This window comes from Bos mutus, chromosome 2, assembly GCF_027580195.1.
Source record: "Bos mutus isolate GX-2022 chromosome 2, NWIPB_WYAK_1.1, whole genome shotgun sequence".
NCBI classification, from domain to species: Eukaryota; Metazoa; Chordata; class Mammalia; order Artiodactyla; family Bovidae; genus Bos; species Bos mutus.
The window spans coordinates 116,917,135-116,932,625 of NC_091618.1; the positions used below are offsets into that span (position 1 = coordinate 116,917,135).

General features: G+C 40.6%; 1 protein-coding gene across 1 annotated transcript in view; it reads right to left on the reverse strand.

The window, feature by feature from the left end:
• Positions 1 to 15,491, reverse strand: part of PDE11A (phosphodiesterase 11A) — a 430,189-nt gene that overhangs the window by 188,189 nt on the left and 226,509 nt on the right. Inside the window, exons 7-8 of the mRNA XM_005900797.2 lie at positions 5,580 to 5,655; positions 816 to 883 (exon numbers count right to left, since the gene is read on the reverse strand). Of these exons, the coding sequence (XP_005900859.1) occupies positions 816 to 883; positions 5,580 to 5,655 (144 nt within the window). The remainder of the gene's footprint in view (positions 1 to 815; positions 884 to 5,579; positions 5,656 to 15,491) is intronic.

Sequence of the window (15,491 nt, forward strand, 5' to 3'; positions counted from 1 at the left end):
TTAAAATTCTTAATTACTATTGTCATGTAACAGCTTTATCGCTCACACTGCACAAGAGAAAAATTATTAATTTAATGTTATTGTGAAGAAATAACTTTATACATTTAGAAACATATAGTCCATTTAAATGTGTTCTTACTTTGTTTAGGTTGTGAACTGATTTTAGTCATTTTATTCCATTTAATCAAAAGCAATCTCTTTCAAAAGCTAGGGTATAAAAGAGTTTGGTAAAGAAACCAAGTGATTGTATCCATAAGGTAAATGTTAAGGGGACGCAGGATTCAGATTTTGAGCCAGTTAGTAAAGAAGCTCCGAGGTACTCTCAGCTAGAGAAAAATAATCATGGGGTTTTCATTTTGGCTACTGGTGCAAAGTCTACTAGGAAGCCTGTTCAAGGCTAACCTCTCCAGCTGAGGGCAGACAGGAGTAAATACATGGAAGGTTGGAGACAGAAGAGAGGGGATGGCAGCGCCCCTGGCAGAGCTGGCTAGAGGCCTCAAGGCTGAATGCACACGAACAAGAAAAAGATAAGGCGATTTACACTTCAGAGAGAAGAAGGCAGTTCAATCCCATAAAAAACAATCAATTAGGATTAAAAAAAAAAAAAAAACTGATTCATGAAAAACAGAATCAAATCTTACCTAAACACTGATACATTCTTTAAATCTTCATTTAAATTTCATCATGCTGTCAAAGTATAATGATTAAAAGTTGTCAATTAATAATTATTTATCCTTCCTAATGTGAGCAAGCTGTAACCAGGAGACTACTACTGACTCAGCTATAACCCCTGGTTCAGACATTTATTTTCTTACCTCGAAAAGTCGTTGATCAGCATCATCGAAAGGTTTCCCATCGAGTCTATTTAACACTTGAGCCACTCCTGTGAGAAGAGGTTGGGAGATGTGGTCATTTTTGACACTGGATATCCTGTTCCTACAGCACAAGTAAAATGACTCTAGCCTCCTTTAAGTGCAGACACTCAGCTTAATCCCAGGTTGCTCTGACACCTGCTGCCTGTGTGAGAGCAGATGTGAGGCGTACAGGGATGCAGCCCATTTTCCAGCTCTGATATCCAGACCAGGTCTCAGGTATTAACCAGATTCCCCAAAAATGGTTTTCAAGATGACTGTGGACAATAATTGATATATCATGGTGCACACGTATATACAGTTACATACATATATAAATATATATACACGTATGTGTGTGTGTGTGCTCAGTTGTGTCTGACTCTTTGTGACCCCATGGACTGTAGCCTGCCAGACTCCTTTGTCTGTGGAATTTTCCAAGCAAGAATACTGGAGTGAGCTGCCATTTCCTTCTCCAGGAGACCTTCCTGACCCAGGAATCAAAGCAACATCTCTTGCACCTCCTGCATTGGCAGGAAGATTCTTCACCACTGTACCTCCTGGGAAGCCATATATAATTATATAAATTAAATTAAACAAATTAAAAATATTTATATATAATTAAAATGTTTTCAATTCTCTGAAGCTTAGTGCTTAAATGAGGCAGCATGGCATAGTGATTAAGAACATAGGCTCTGGAGTTAAACATCCTTGGTTTGAATTTCAATTCCATTGTTAGTAGTGTTACTGTGAGTACATTACTTAACACTGAATTTGTTCATTTGTAAAATGAGGATAAAATGTTAACTATCCCAGTGGGTTATAAAGATTAAACAAGATAACATTTGAATAATGTTTGTAAAGCATATTGGTCCACATGGAGAGAACATTCAAGAAATGTTAAGAATTATGATACAGTTAACCTTCAAAGGAAGGCTAGTTTTGTTGCCTGCTACCAATGGGGCTAAACTAGTTTTACAAAATTTAACTTATGTGGGTCTTCTTTCCAAAGTTCATGTCCAGCATTATACTACATGTTTTGGGCATGACCCAGGGATCATGGCACTATCAAAGCACACAAGTTTAACTAGAAAAATTCAACAATCTTGAAAACATTCCCTTGTGTCCCTACATATGCTAAATATACAACACAAAAGAACACTCTACACATGGACATCACCAGATGGTCAATACTGAAATCAGATTGATTATATTCTTTGCAGATGGAGAAGCTCTATACAGTCAGCAAAAATAAGACCGGGAGCTAACTGTGGCTCAGATCATGAACTCCTTATTGCCAAATTCAGACTGAAATTGAAGAAAGTGGAGAAAACAACTAGACCATTCAGGTATGACCTAAATCAAACAGTGGAAGTGAGAAATAGATTTAAGGGATTAGATCTGACAGACAGACTGCCTGATGAACTATGGACGGAGGTTCGTGACACTGTACAGGAGACAGGGATCAAGACCATCCCCAAGAAAAAGAAATCAAAAAAAGCAAAATGGCTGTCTGAGGAGGCCTTACAAATAGCTGTGAAAAGAAGGGAAGCGAAAAGCAAAGGAGAAAAGAAAAGACATACCTATCCGAATGCAGAATTCCAAAAAATAGCAAGAAGAGATAAGAAAGCCTTCCTCAGTGATCAATGCAAAGAAATAGAGGAAAACAATAGAATGGGAAACACTAGAGATCTCTTCAAGAAAATTAGAGATACCAAGGGAATATTTCATGCAAAGATGGGCTCAATAAAGGACAGAAATGGTAGGGATGTAACAGAAGCAGAAGATATTAAGAAGAGGTGGCAAGAATACACAGAAGAACTGTACAAAAAAGATCTTCATGACCCAGATAATCACGATGGTGTGATCACTCACCTAGAGTCAGACATCCTGGAACGTGAAGTCAAATGGGCCTTAGAAAGCATCACTACGAACAAAGCTAGTGGAGGTGATGGCATTCCAGTTGAGCTATTTCAAATCCTGAAAGATGATGCTGTGAAAGTGCTACACTCAATATGCCAGCAAATTTGGAAAACTCAGCAGTGGCCACAGGACTGGCAAAGGTCAGTTTTCATTCCAATCCCAAAGAAGGGCAATGCCAAAGAATGCTCAAACTACTGCACAATTGCACTCATCTCACATGCTAATAAAGTAATGCTCAAAATTCTCCAAGCCAGGCTTCAGCAATACATGAACCGTGAACTTCCAGATGTTCAAGCTGGTTTTAGAAAAGGCAGAGGAACCAGAGATCAAATTGCCAACATCCTCTGGATCATCGAAAAAGCAAGAAAGTTCCAGAAAAACATCGATTTCTGCTTTATTGACTATGCCAAAGCCTTTGACTGTGTGGGTCACCACAAACTGTGGAAAATCCTTCAAGAGATGGAAATACCAGACCACCTGACCTGCCTCTTGAGAAATCTGTATGCAGGTCAGGAAGCAACAGTTAGAACTGGACATGGAACAACAGACTGGTTCCAAATAGGAAAAGGAGTATGTCGAGGCTGTATATCGTCACCCTGCTTATTTAACTTATATGCAGAGTGAGAAACACTGGGCTGGAGGAAGCACAAGCTGGAATCAGGATTGCCAGGAAAAATATCAATAACCTCAGATATGCAGATGATATCACCCTTGTGGCAGAAAGTGAAGAAGAACTAAAGAGTCTCTTGATGAAGTTGAAAGAGGAGAGTGAAAAAGTTGGCTTAAAGCTCAACATTCAGAAAACTAAGATCATGGCATGTGGTCCCATCACTTCATGGCAAATATATGGGGAAACAGTGGAAACAGTGGCTGATTTTATTTTTCTGGGCTCCAAAATCACTGCAGATGGTGATTGCAGCCATGAAATTAAAAGACACTTACTCCTTGGAAGGAAAGTTAGTACCAACCTAGACAACATATTAAAAAGTAGAGACATTATTTTGTCAACAAAGGTCCGTCTTGTTAAGGCTATGGTTTTTCCAGTCGTCATGTATGGATGTGAGAGTTGGACTATAAAGAAAGCTGAGCACTGAAGAATTGGTGCTTTTGAACTGTGGTGTTGGAGAAGACTCTTGAGAGTCCCTTGGACTGCAAGAAGATCCAACCAGTCCATCCTAAAGGAGATCAGTCCTGGGTGTTCACTGGAAGGACTGATGTTGAAGCTGAAACTCCAATACTTTTGCCACCTGATGCGAAGAGCTGACTCATTTGAAAAGGCCCTGATGCTGGGAAGGATTGAGGGCAGGAGCAGGAGGGGATGACAGAGGATGAGATGGTTGGATGGCAACACCGACTCAATGGACATGGGTTTGGATGGACTCTGGGAATTGGTGATGGACAGGGAGGCCTGGCATGCTGCGGTTCATGGGGTCAAAAGAATCAGACACGACTGAGCGACTGAACTGAACTGAACTGATATTCTAAAGGCTTTTATTTTTTAAAAACACCTAACTTCTCATTAGGGAGCTATGTCATCATATGGTAGAAGACATGTATAATAAAATACAAAGCTTTTAGTGTGTTACAGGCAAACTACAATCTTAGTTGTGAAAGAAAATAGATGTTTACACTTAGGAATGAAATGTAAGACTGCATGTGAGATTGCCATTGGACATGTACAGATAATGCAGGCTGTTTCTCATGGACTTTCTCTTCTCATTAAACTTAAATATATTTTGGGACTTCCCAAGGCGGTCCAGTGGTTAGGATTCCATGCTTCCACTGCAGAGGAAGGGGTTCCCTCATACGGGAACTGAGATCCAGCATGCTCCAGCACAGCCAAAACAAACAAGCAAACAAACATATTTAAAACTTGACACATGATGTAATTTAAGGCTTTGTACTAGAGATTCAATTTCTCAAATCTTAGAATCTTCTTTATGTTCAAAAATGCTAATATTTTCTGCAAATTAAGAAAACTGATGAAAAAATTCTCTTGGAATTCAAGTGTTAATATTTATAGAAAATTAAATCCTTTGGTAAGTCCACTATCTTAGAATTTAACAGGCAGCCTTAGGGTGAAACAAAGAGACAAATTTATATTAGTTTCCAAATGTATTAGTTACCTTATGTCTGTTAGAAGAAAGATATATTTTCAGTATGTTTGAACAACTACTGTCTCCCCACTTCTTGACTTTAACTACTGACCCCTTCTTGCTTAACTTTAGGTTTGAGATTTTCCTGAATGAATGTTTGAGGGAAAGGAAAGGAGCAGGGAGGGAGAGAAAAATTGGAAACAGCTCTGGCCCACAATTGCCATATTCAGGGGAAAGTGTAACCTGTTTTGGAACCACCGAGGCAGAAAGACACATTTCAGTCTTTGCATTTATCCCATGTGTGAAAGCATAGATGTAAACATACGTATGTACTAGGATTAGGAGGCCTGAGTTCTATTCGGGACTCTGCTAAGAACTCACTTTGTGACTTTACTCAACTCTTTTCTCTCTCTTTGGGCCTCAATTTCCACAGAGTAAGATAAAAGAGTTCAGTTAGCTGCTTTCTGAAATCCCCATCAACTTCAAAATCATTGGTTCTTATTTAAAGGAATAAATATTTGTGCATTGTCCTGCTTAATGTTGATTTATCAGGAGTCTTCACTTGTGAGATTACACAAGAGTATGAACATAAGTTGATGAGTCCTGGACGTGAAAAGGAGGTACATTTAAAAAGCAGATAGATATACTTTAAAGTAAATTGCATTTTTGTTTTAATATAAGAAGTCTGATAATTTAGGTAATGTCTTACCAATTATTTGGTGGTTGCTATTCCAAATAGGTACGCAGAGAACTGATCTTATGTGAAAACCAGATATCTGGTCAGCCTAGGACATAAGAAAGCAATTAATTAAAATTAAATATCATCTACCCATTTCTGATATATGGCTTACCACCCTTCATAACAGGTGTTTAAAAGTAACTTTTAAAAAGACATAATTTTAATGCATATACTTGCCTGTCTCTTTTCAGTTAAAACATCACAATGTACATCCCAAAGAAACCAAGCCATAGCATTATTTATACTAATGGTGTACCAGAAATAACCTGAACATTACACTGGAGGAAGCTGGTTAAGTAAATCACAGCACAGTGGAATATTGTCCATCTAATCAAAATCATGCTGTAGAAGAATATTTATAAACAGGGAAATTTTTAATATATTAAGTGCTACTAGTTAGGGCTTCCCTGATAGCTCAGTTGGTAAAGAATCCGCCTGCAATGCAGGAAACCCTGGTTCGATCCCTGGGTCGGGAAGATCCCCTGGAGAAGGAAATGGCAACCCACTCCAATACTTTTGTCTGAAAAATCCCATGGACAGAGAAGCCTGGTAGACTACAGTCCATGCGATCACAAAGAGTCGGACATGACTGAGCGACTTTACTTTCTTGGGCTTCCCTGGTGGCTCAGAGGTTAAAGTGTCTGCCACAGGAGACCTGGGTTCGATCCCTGGGTAGGGAAGATCCCCTGGAGAAGGAAATGGCAAGCCACTCTAGTATCCTTGCCTGGAGAATCCCATGGGCAGAGGAGCCTGGTGGGCTACAGTCCATGGGGTTGCATAGAGTTGGACATGACTGAGCAACTTCATTTTCACTTTCACTAGTCTTACTGCCTGTGGGTGTATAAATATATAGTATGCACATTGGAAAATCCTGGTAAAATTATAAGCATAATAGCTCCCCTTGAATTGTTTGTCCATGGAAGTGTTTGTTTCTTTGCTTTTAAAATAGACTTAATTTTTTTTTTTAAAAAACAAATAGGTTCATAACTAATGAGGCCAAATACAGAGTTCCCAAATATCCCCCACCACCACGCATACACAAAGTGACAGCCCTCACTACCAACGTCCCCCACCAGAGTGGTGCATTTGTGCAACGGGTGGACCCACACTGATGCATCATTATTATTCAAATTCCATGGCTTACGTTAGCGTTCACGATCAATGCTGTACATTCTATGGGTCTTAACAACTTTATGATGGCACATATCTACCATTATAGCTTCATACAGTGTAGCTTCACTGCCCTAAAAGTCCTCTGTATGCCACCTACTCATCTACCCATCCCTCTGGCAATCACTGATCCTTTTTCCTTCCAGCTCTATTGAGGTATAATTGACAAAACTGTAACTTATTTAAAGCGTACAACATGATGATTTGATGTATGTATATGCCGTGAAAGAACTCTGCCTATGGGAGGTTTTTTTAACTACTGCTTCTATATTCTAAATTTTAGATAATGAATTACCTGTAATCAAGAGAAAAGGTTATTTTCTAAACAGAGCTAAAGGGGAACAATGGTGTCCAATGGTGCGTAACAGTCAAATAGGATAAGTGCTGAAAATGGGCTCCTGGCTTTAGTAACACAGGATCAGTTCAGTTCAGTTCAGTCGCTCAGTCGTGTCCGACTCTTTGCGACCCCATGAATCACAGCACACCAGGCCTCCCTGTCCATCACCAACTCCCGGAGTTCACTCAGACTCATGTCCATTGAGTCAGTGATGCCATCCAGCCATCTCATCCTCTGTTGTCTCCTTTTCCTTCTGCCCCCAATCCCTCCCAGCATCAGGGTCTTTTCCAATGAGTCAACTCTTCGCATGAGGTGGCCAAAGTATTGGAGTTTCAGCCTCAGCATCAGTCCTTCCAATGAACACCCAGGACTGGTCTCCTTTAGGATGGACTGGTTGGAGATAGCTGAATGCAAAGACAGTCAAGGAAAGAAGGAATGGGATCAGGAACAGAAGTTAAACGGTTAGTTCTGGAGGAGAGGAAGGCCACAATGAGTGAGCAGAGCTAGAGTCCTGCGTGGGCTGAGCCCAGGAGTGGGGAGAGGTGACTGAGAACGTTGAGAATGTTTCTAAGTCGTTCCCACTGTGGCTGAAGGAGAGAAGTGGGGCAGCACTGACTGGCGATGAGAACAGGGAAGAGGGGGAGGTGATGATTTGCTTGCTGATGAGCCCAACAAGATGGGAGAGAGGAATAGAAAAGGATGACAGAGTGTGGTGAGAGTGAATTTTCTGATTTTAAGATGATTAAAGCAATTCTCTGGTTGTCTGTTTGTGGCTACGGCCATTGTTTCTGGAAAGTTAAGCTAATTTAGGTTATATGACTACAGCTCCTGGAGTTGGTGACGGACAGGGAACCCTGGCATGCTGCATGCAGTCCATGGGGTCACAAAGAGTCGGACATGACTGAGCAGCTGAACTGAACTGAACTGTTATGACTATATGAGATAGCAAGGCCTGGGAATGCCTGGTGATCCCTCTGTAGGGATTGAAAGAGAAGGAGATGGGAGGTGAAGCCCATCGTAGAAGCACAAGACCTTGAAAAATGAATGCCAAACAGGGTAAGGAGGAAGAAGAAAGTATGAAGGAATCATCTCTGTGTACCAGGTAACCCAAGTCTGCAGATCCCATCAGTCAATGAGCTCAAAAATATCTGTTGGCCTCTCAATCCCAACCAAGTCCCCCAAACTCTTCATGCCTCAACTTTGTCATCAATGTTTATCTCTTGCACACCAAACTATTAATGCTGGTTATCTCCAGATGTTGGCATTAGAGCACCTTCTCATCATTTCTTCTTTCTGGTTTTTCTTATTTTCCAGGTCTTTGTATGAGAATATGTGTGTGAAAGGGCTTCAGACTGTGTAAGATGTTTTGTCATCAAAACAATATTACTAGTCAATATTACTAGTATTGTAAGAAAACACCTTTCCAGAAATATTTGCTCCATTGTTCCACAGGTTCCCTGCTACATTATTCTTAGATTAAAATTTACACCATTAGAATCTCAAATGTTAGGCCATGTGAGACTAAGTAGCCTTTCCAGGAGGCTAGCATTAAAATAAATATATTATCTAGGGGTGCCTAGTTCTTTCCAATTAAAGATGTATATACTAAAAATTTTGCTTAGTCTCTGTCCTCACTGGGTCTTTCCAGTTAATGGATATAATTTAAGACTGTTTACCTCATGGAGCCATCAAAATATACTGTCATATTTTCCAGACTCTCAAAGGCACTCAGAGGCAATGTTAAAAGAATTGGTGATAACATTATTCATTACTGTGCAATGTGTTTTCCTTCCCTAGAACGATATGTGCAACTTCAATAGTAATCTAAGGTAATGTTTTGCCCCTCAAACACCAATCTACCAGTGGGAAATTCTGGCTCTAGGACAAGTGAGGGAGATGTTCTGAGTCAGTCCCCTGACTTCTCTGAAACAAAGGGACATATCTTTATGCCAACCTCATCTGCACGTAGGCTTCTAGAACACTGCCAAAAAATGATTCCTTAAATTCCTGACAAACGAACTCCTCAAAAATAACCAACCTTTGTGCTTAAAGCAGAGGCATCATATCCACCACTGAAGCAGCAAAGTCTGTTTGACTTAGAACTATGGGACCCCATACTTACAGCTTCCCCATTCAAGTCTCAGTAACCCTGCTGACTCTGCTTGCCCTCCTGGTCATCTGGAAATCCAGTATCCATTGTCCAGTCTTCCCTACCAAACCCTACTCTCTGGAAAGTCTCTCGAACTGGTTTACACTGAGTTTCAGTGACTGAGAGATTACCGGGAGCAAATACACCTTGGCAGATTCACAGAGCCCTGTCTCTTAATGGTTCCATTTTTGCACATTTCCTTTTGTAACAGAAGCATAACTGATAGACCAGAAGGCGTTATAAAGGATGAAAAAGGAGCTGTCCTGCCGGGCTAGCACTCAGCATCCCAGATTGCAGCAGTGCTTCGCTGTGAAGAGCTGGCAGATGAAAGGAGCTTTAATGCTCTAAGTCAAAGGATTTCAGAGCCTGAAGCCCCATTATCCTTAAGTGCTACATGGCAAGGGGAAGAACTATTGACTTCTCTATAACAGGCTTTAATAAAAAAAAAAAAAAAAGAAAGAAAGAAAGAACTTTACAGGGAAGAACTGCATGAGACTGAAGGGTGACAGACTCAATATCCTGACACCTCAGATTTAACTGTGTAACTCTGGGGATCAGTTCCCCATGGCAGAGGAGAGTTGGGTGCTGACGGATTTTCCACCACTCCTGAATCTGTAACACACAGACCACCAAACCATCTGTGCCCTACTTGCCCTACTTCTTAGCTACTTTCTGACATTCCCCTTGCTGAACGCTTTTCTTGTTTAAATGTTGGGTCCGATTGTTCATTTTTGTTGCAGGCAGAAAACAAATTCTTCATGAAATGGCTCGGAAAACTCTTTACCCATAACTATACAAGTGGAGGGAAATATTGAATTAAGCAACAGAGTAGTATACCTTATATTGACTAAATAATAGCTGGCTGCGCATTAGTGTACTTGTTTTAAGGTGTTCTTTTGATCTAGTATGAAAAAAAAAGGGCAGAAAGCTGCACAGATGATGCGCTACAGTGCAACTAATTATCGGGAGTTGAGTTCACAAGCACAAAGCCTTCTAAAGGCAAGGCCAGACTAAATGTTTCATGGGGAAGGCATTTATAAATGGAGAATGTGCCTCAAGAAGCCACCTGATACAAGGGCAGGTCATCTGCAAATGGTTTATATGCATGCTGCTGGGAGAGCCTCAGACAAGGATCCTAGAATAAAATCCAACCAAACTCTTTGCTGGCAAGGGCAATAGTAAATAATCCATCTGAATGCCTCAAAGATACAGCAAGGCAAGTTAGTGTACTTAGATCTTGCATTATCTAAATTCTAGCTTTGAGTGGCAGTTTATAGTTTTTAGAAAGTTCATAATAGCCTGATAAAATATAATTTCACAAAAGATATAAAAGGCCTAACACTTTTAAACATCTTTATAATTTGGCATGATTATAAATATAATATATACATTTGTGAAATTGTTAAGTTAAAATCAAAAGCTATAATCTTGCCATCTCTAGAAATGGCAACTATTAACCATTTGGGATAAGTTCTTCTGGATCTTTTCCTGAAAATATCTAATATGTTACATATCTATTTATAACATATTCAATAATACATAATTATTAATAAATAACAGATAATATGTTCAACAATACTGAACAATATTCAACAATAATGCCTATTAGTTTTTAGGGATACATCAGTGAGTAAAACCAGCAAAATTCTTACCTTCACTGAGCTCACATTCTAGTGAGATAAGACAGATGATAAAGAATACAAAAAACATATAAATAAATTATATGTGAGAAGGTATTAAAATTATGGGGAAAAAGTAGAGCAGGATAAAAGGGATTAGAAAGACAAGGGTACCAGACCTTACTAACAGATAGTATTTGAATAATGACCATAAAAACTATGGATGTGATCCATGCAGATATTGAAGGAAGAGTATTTCAGCAGAGGAGTAGTCAGTCCAAAAGCCCTGAGGTAACTGTGTGAGTGGCATGTTCTAGGAATAACAAGGAGACCAGGGTGGCTGGAGAAGTGTGAATGAGGCCTGGGGATAGATAATGATGCAATATGTTGTGTAAGGCATTGTAAGGCTCTGGAAGAATTGTGAATTTGGATTTTACTCTAGTGAAATGAGACCGTGAAGAGTTTGTGAGCAGAGTTGTGATACAACATACTTAAAAACTTTAAACCTCTGGCTAATGTATTAAGAACAGGGTGTGGAGGGAAAGAGTGGAAGCCAAGCAGTAGATTATGAAGTTATACCCATGAAACAGTCCAGAGATGATAGTGGCCTGGATCTGGGTGGTAGCAGCTGAGTGTTGAGAAGTGGTCAGACTTTGGATAAATTTTACAGGTACAGCCAGTTGAACTTCCTAATGAGTTAGATGTGCAACATAGGAGAATCATGACTATAACATTTTTGGCATAAGCACCAGGAAGGACTGAGTTGCCTTAATAAAGATAGGGAAATAGAAAAGCAAGCTTAGCAGAAAAGAGAGTGTGAGTTCTGTTTTGGACATGTTAGGTTTGAGGTGTCTTTTAGAAAAATATGCCCACATATATTATTCTATATATACTTTTAAACATTATTCTAAACTTACTTCTCTTTATTTGCTTTTATTCTTGTGGACATTTTTCCATATCAGGACATACAGATTATTTCATGGGATACTTTGTATAGCCTCAAGTTTTAGTCTTTATTATGCTGTGGCAGGCAGGATTCTAAAGACGGCTGCTAAGATTCACATGTGCCCACTCTCCATTTTGTACAGATCTGGTATAATCCCCATTCCTCAAGTATGGGTGGGCAGGACCTGAGAATATGACAGGACTGTCACTTCCCAGATTAGGTCATGTTATAAGGCGAAGGAGATGGCACAGCCATCTCTGTGAGTACACAGTCACTCCTGACATTATGTGAGCCTCTGTGAGAGCCAAATGGAGTTCCTCCTCTTGGCTTTGAAGAAGTAAGCTGCCACGTTGTGAGAGGGCCATGTGGCTTGTACCTGAGGGCAAGCTCAGGGAGCTATGAGAGACTTTCGGTCAGCAGTCAGTAAGAAAATGGGAACCTCAGTCTGCAACTGTAAGGAACCCAATTCTGCCAACAACCTAAACAGGCTTTGAAAAGAATGCCAAGACCAAGTGAGAATGCCACCTGGCCAGCTCCTGCTTTCCACCCCATGAGACCCTAGCAGAGAAACCAATGATGCCATGCCAGAAACTGTGAGATAATAAACAGATGTTTGCCTTAAGCTTCTACATTTGTAGTGATTTGCTACACAGCGAAAGAAAATTAACATACATGATATTCCTGTCAATGTCTTTAGAAGCCAAGCATGAATAGCCCCACCGTGGAGCAAATGACTGATTAGTCTACAAAATCCACTAGCATAATAACCCATGAAAATGAGTGTTTGAGTCACTATAAGTAAATATAATCAGTTATACTTAATAGGTTTTTTCTGTTTTTCTTTTTGAGAATCGCAGAACCTTGTAATAGAACAAACATACAGTAATCTTCATAAGACTATGGAATTTAAACCACCAGAAATTTGATTCTGGCTTGGTAACTGTCTTATATAACCATTCTGTCATAAGTTTCCACACATAAATCAAAGAGTTTGGCCTTAAAACCAAGCACGCTATCAAGCCCAGCAGGCACCACTCAGGAGTCAACTCAGGCAGGCAGAAGGCAAGTAATCACTGTGCCTCGCTGGCTAAGCCGCTCTGTTCACCACAAGGAGGGAACTCCATTAAATATTTAAAACAATCACAAAGAGAACACACAGCAGGTGGACAACGACGATTACTTGCCCCACAGTCCTCACAGCAAGTGCCTGACAGCGCCTGGGAGGAGGTTTACATCACATTAATGACATCCCTTTGTATATTCTATCAAAAAGAGGACTGATACTTTAACAGCTGAGATTTCAAAATAGTGAAGACAAAGAGGGCTTCCCAAGTGGCACTAGTGGTAAAGAATCCACTTGCCAAGCAGGAGACCTGGGTTCGATCCCTGGGTTGGGAAGATGCCCTGGAGGAGGGCATAGCAACCCACTCCAGTATTCTTGCCTGGAGAATGCCATGGACAGAGGAGCCTGGCAGGCTACAGTCCGTGGGGTTGCAAAGAGTCAGACGCGACAAAAGCAACTTAGAACACACACGGAGAAGGCAAAGGAGGTAGAAATACAGTTTCTACTTCAACAGTACAGCTAAGGCAAACCTTGGTGGAATAAATTTTGATTAGCCACTGGATTTTTGTTGTATGTTTTAAAGATTGGTGGGTTGCTTGGACCTGGACAGTAGCCAGCTCCCCAAATCTGATCATCTCTTATGTGCATAGGTGGGCTTCCCTGGTTGCTCAGTGGTAAAGAATCTGCCTGCAATGCAGGAGATGCAGGTTTGTTCCCTGGGTCAGGAGGATCTCCTGGAGAAGGAAATGGGAACCCACTCCAAGATTCTTGCCTGGGGATTCCCATGGGCAGAGGAGCCTGGAAGGCTACAGATCATGGGGTCACAAAAGAGTCGGACATGACCTAGCAACCAAACAACAACAATGTACATAGGTAGCCTGGCCCCTGGATAACCGGCCGGCCACTCTCGGGAAGAGCCAGAGTCACATATGGCCGGTCCCTACGTGGGAGGATATGGTGAACATCCCCCAGGGGCCACAGAACATGTGTCCAGCCTTGTACATCTTTGTAGCTAACATGTGCTATTGTTCTTCTCTGGCCAGGCAGGGAAAGACCTGACTTTCTTGAAGACCTACAGGTCATCTGATTATTGCCACCATCTCTTCTTTACTGCCAATGAACAATCATGCTTTATTCCTCTCTTTAGCTAGAGACTTTCCTCTTCTTCCCCACTGTGTCTCTGGAGGAAGAGGACATTCACGTTGGTTTGTCCACGATTAAGATCTGCTCGTCTCTGGTTGTGTGGAAAGGTGTTCTCATTTCGAGAAAGGACCTGCCTCCAGCACTCCCTCAGAACCAAAAACCTAATCCTCAACCAGATTAAAATCTTCACCTGACATTTAAATATTTATATAATTATAGGAGTATAACCACAAGCATGATTTATAAAACATTTATATAGAATTTTATATGCCACAATATGTATAAAAGTAGGACGCCTGAGACTACCCAGCCGGTGACTGGGGCAGATGGGACGAAAAGGTTGGTCTGCTGGCCACGAGTTCACGTCTCTTTGGAGAGAGAAATAACAGAGTGGCGACCCTGTTTTCCAGGCAGCCCCTGAGTAGCTAATCCCCCTGAGAGGCCACCAGGGAGAGAGGAGTGAACTAGGTTCCGGAAGGTCCACAGGCTGTTCTGCGCCATGTCTCAAGGAAGCTGTGTGGCCTTAGGCAAGTCACTTCAGCTCTCTGAGCCTCTGCTTCCTCACTCGTAAATCAAAGAAATCTCTAATATTTATAGTAACTGCAAGTTGATGTATCTATGGTATAAAACCCCAGAAATAAGGCCAATCCACTAGGGGAGCTCTATTCCAGTTCACTACTAATGATTGGGGTCCTTATTCATGTTCAGTGAAGAGAATTCAAATGGCCAGGATTACCCAGTGAGCCACTGAGAAATGTAGGATAGGTACCGGTGCTCAGAATAGACTTATGTTGAGAAAATCTGTAAGAAGAAAATAGGAAATGCTTTGAAAAGGAAACTTCTCTGCAAATTATCATTTTTGTTAACCAGCTTCAAATTATTTGGGGAAGTCAGTAATGTAGAGAATATAAAAGCACACGCTTTCTCCAATGGAGATACCTACTGGAGATAATCCATTAATCCTATATTTAAAAAATGATTTCCTTATATTCTACCATTGATAAACAATGACCTATTGTAATTATTGGGAAAAACTATGGACCAATGGACCAGACTTAAGAAGAGAGGACTCAAGCCTTTGCAAGAAGACAGCACAGTTCTAAAAGGTACCCTCTACCTCTAAGATAATCCTAGAATTACCTTTAGTGAAAGGGTGAAACAATTCTACTTTGCCTTGGTATTTTTTTACCTTGAGGAAAATACTATGTTAACGAAAGAAATTATCTGAATTGATGGTCTTTATGTTATGATCTATACCATCTTACATCAGGCTTTGAAAGGAAAAGGTTCATGCCTCTTAGCCTCTTGGAGGAAAGCACAGTGGCTCAGTCCAGAGTCTGTTTCATTTATCATTAACACAAGCAGTTGACACCCATCAGTGAAGCAAAATATTCTTGAAAAGGGAGGAAGCCTAAGCAGATAAATACTTTTCTTTTCCTGGTATGATACATAATA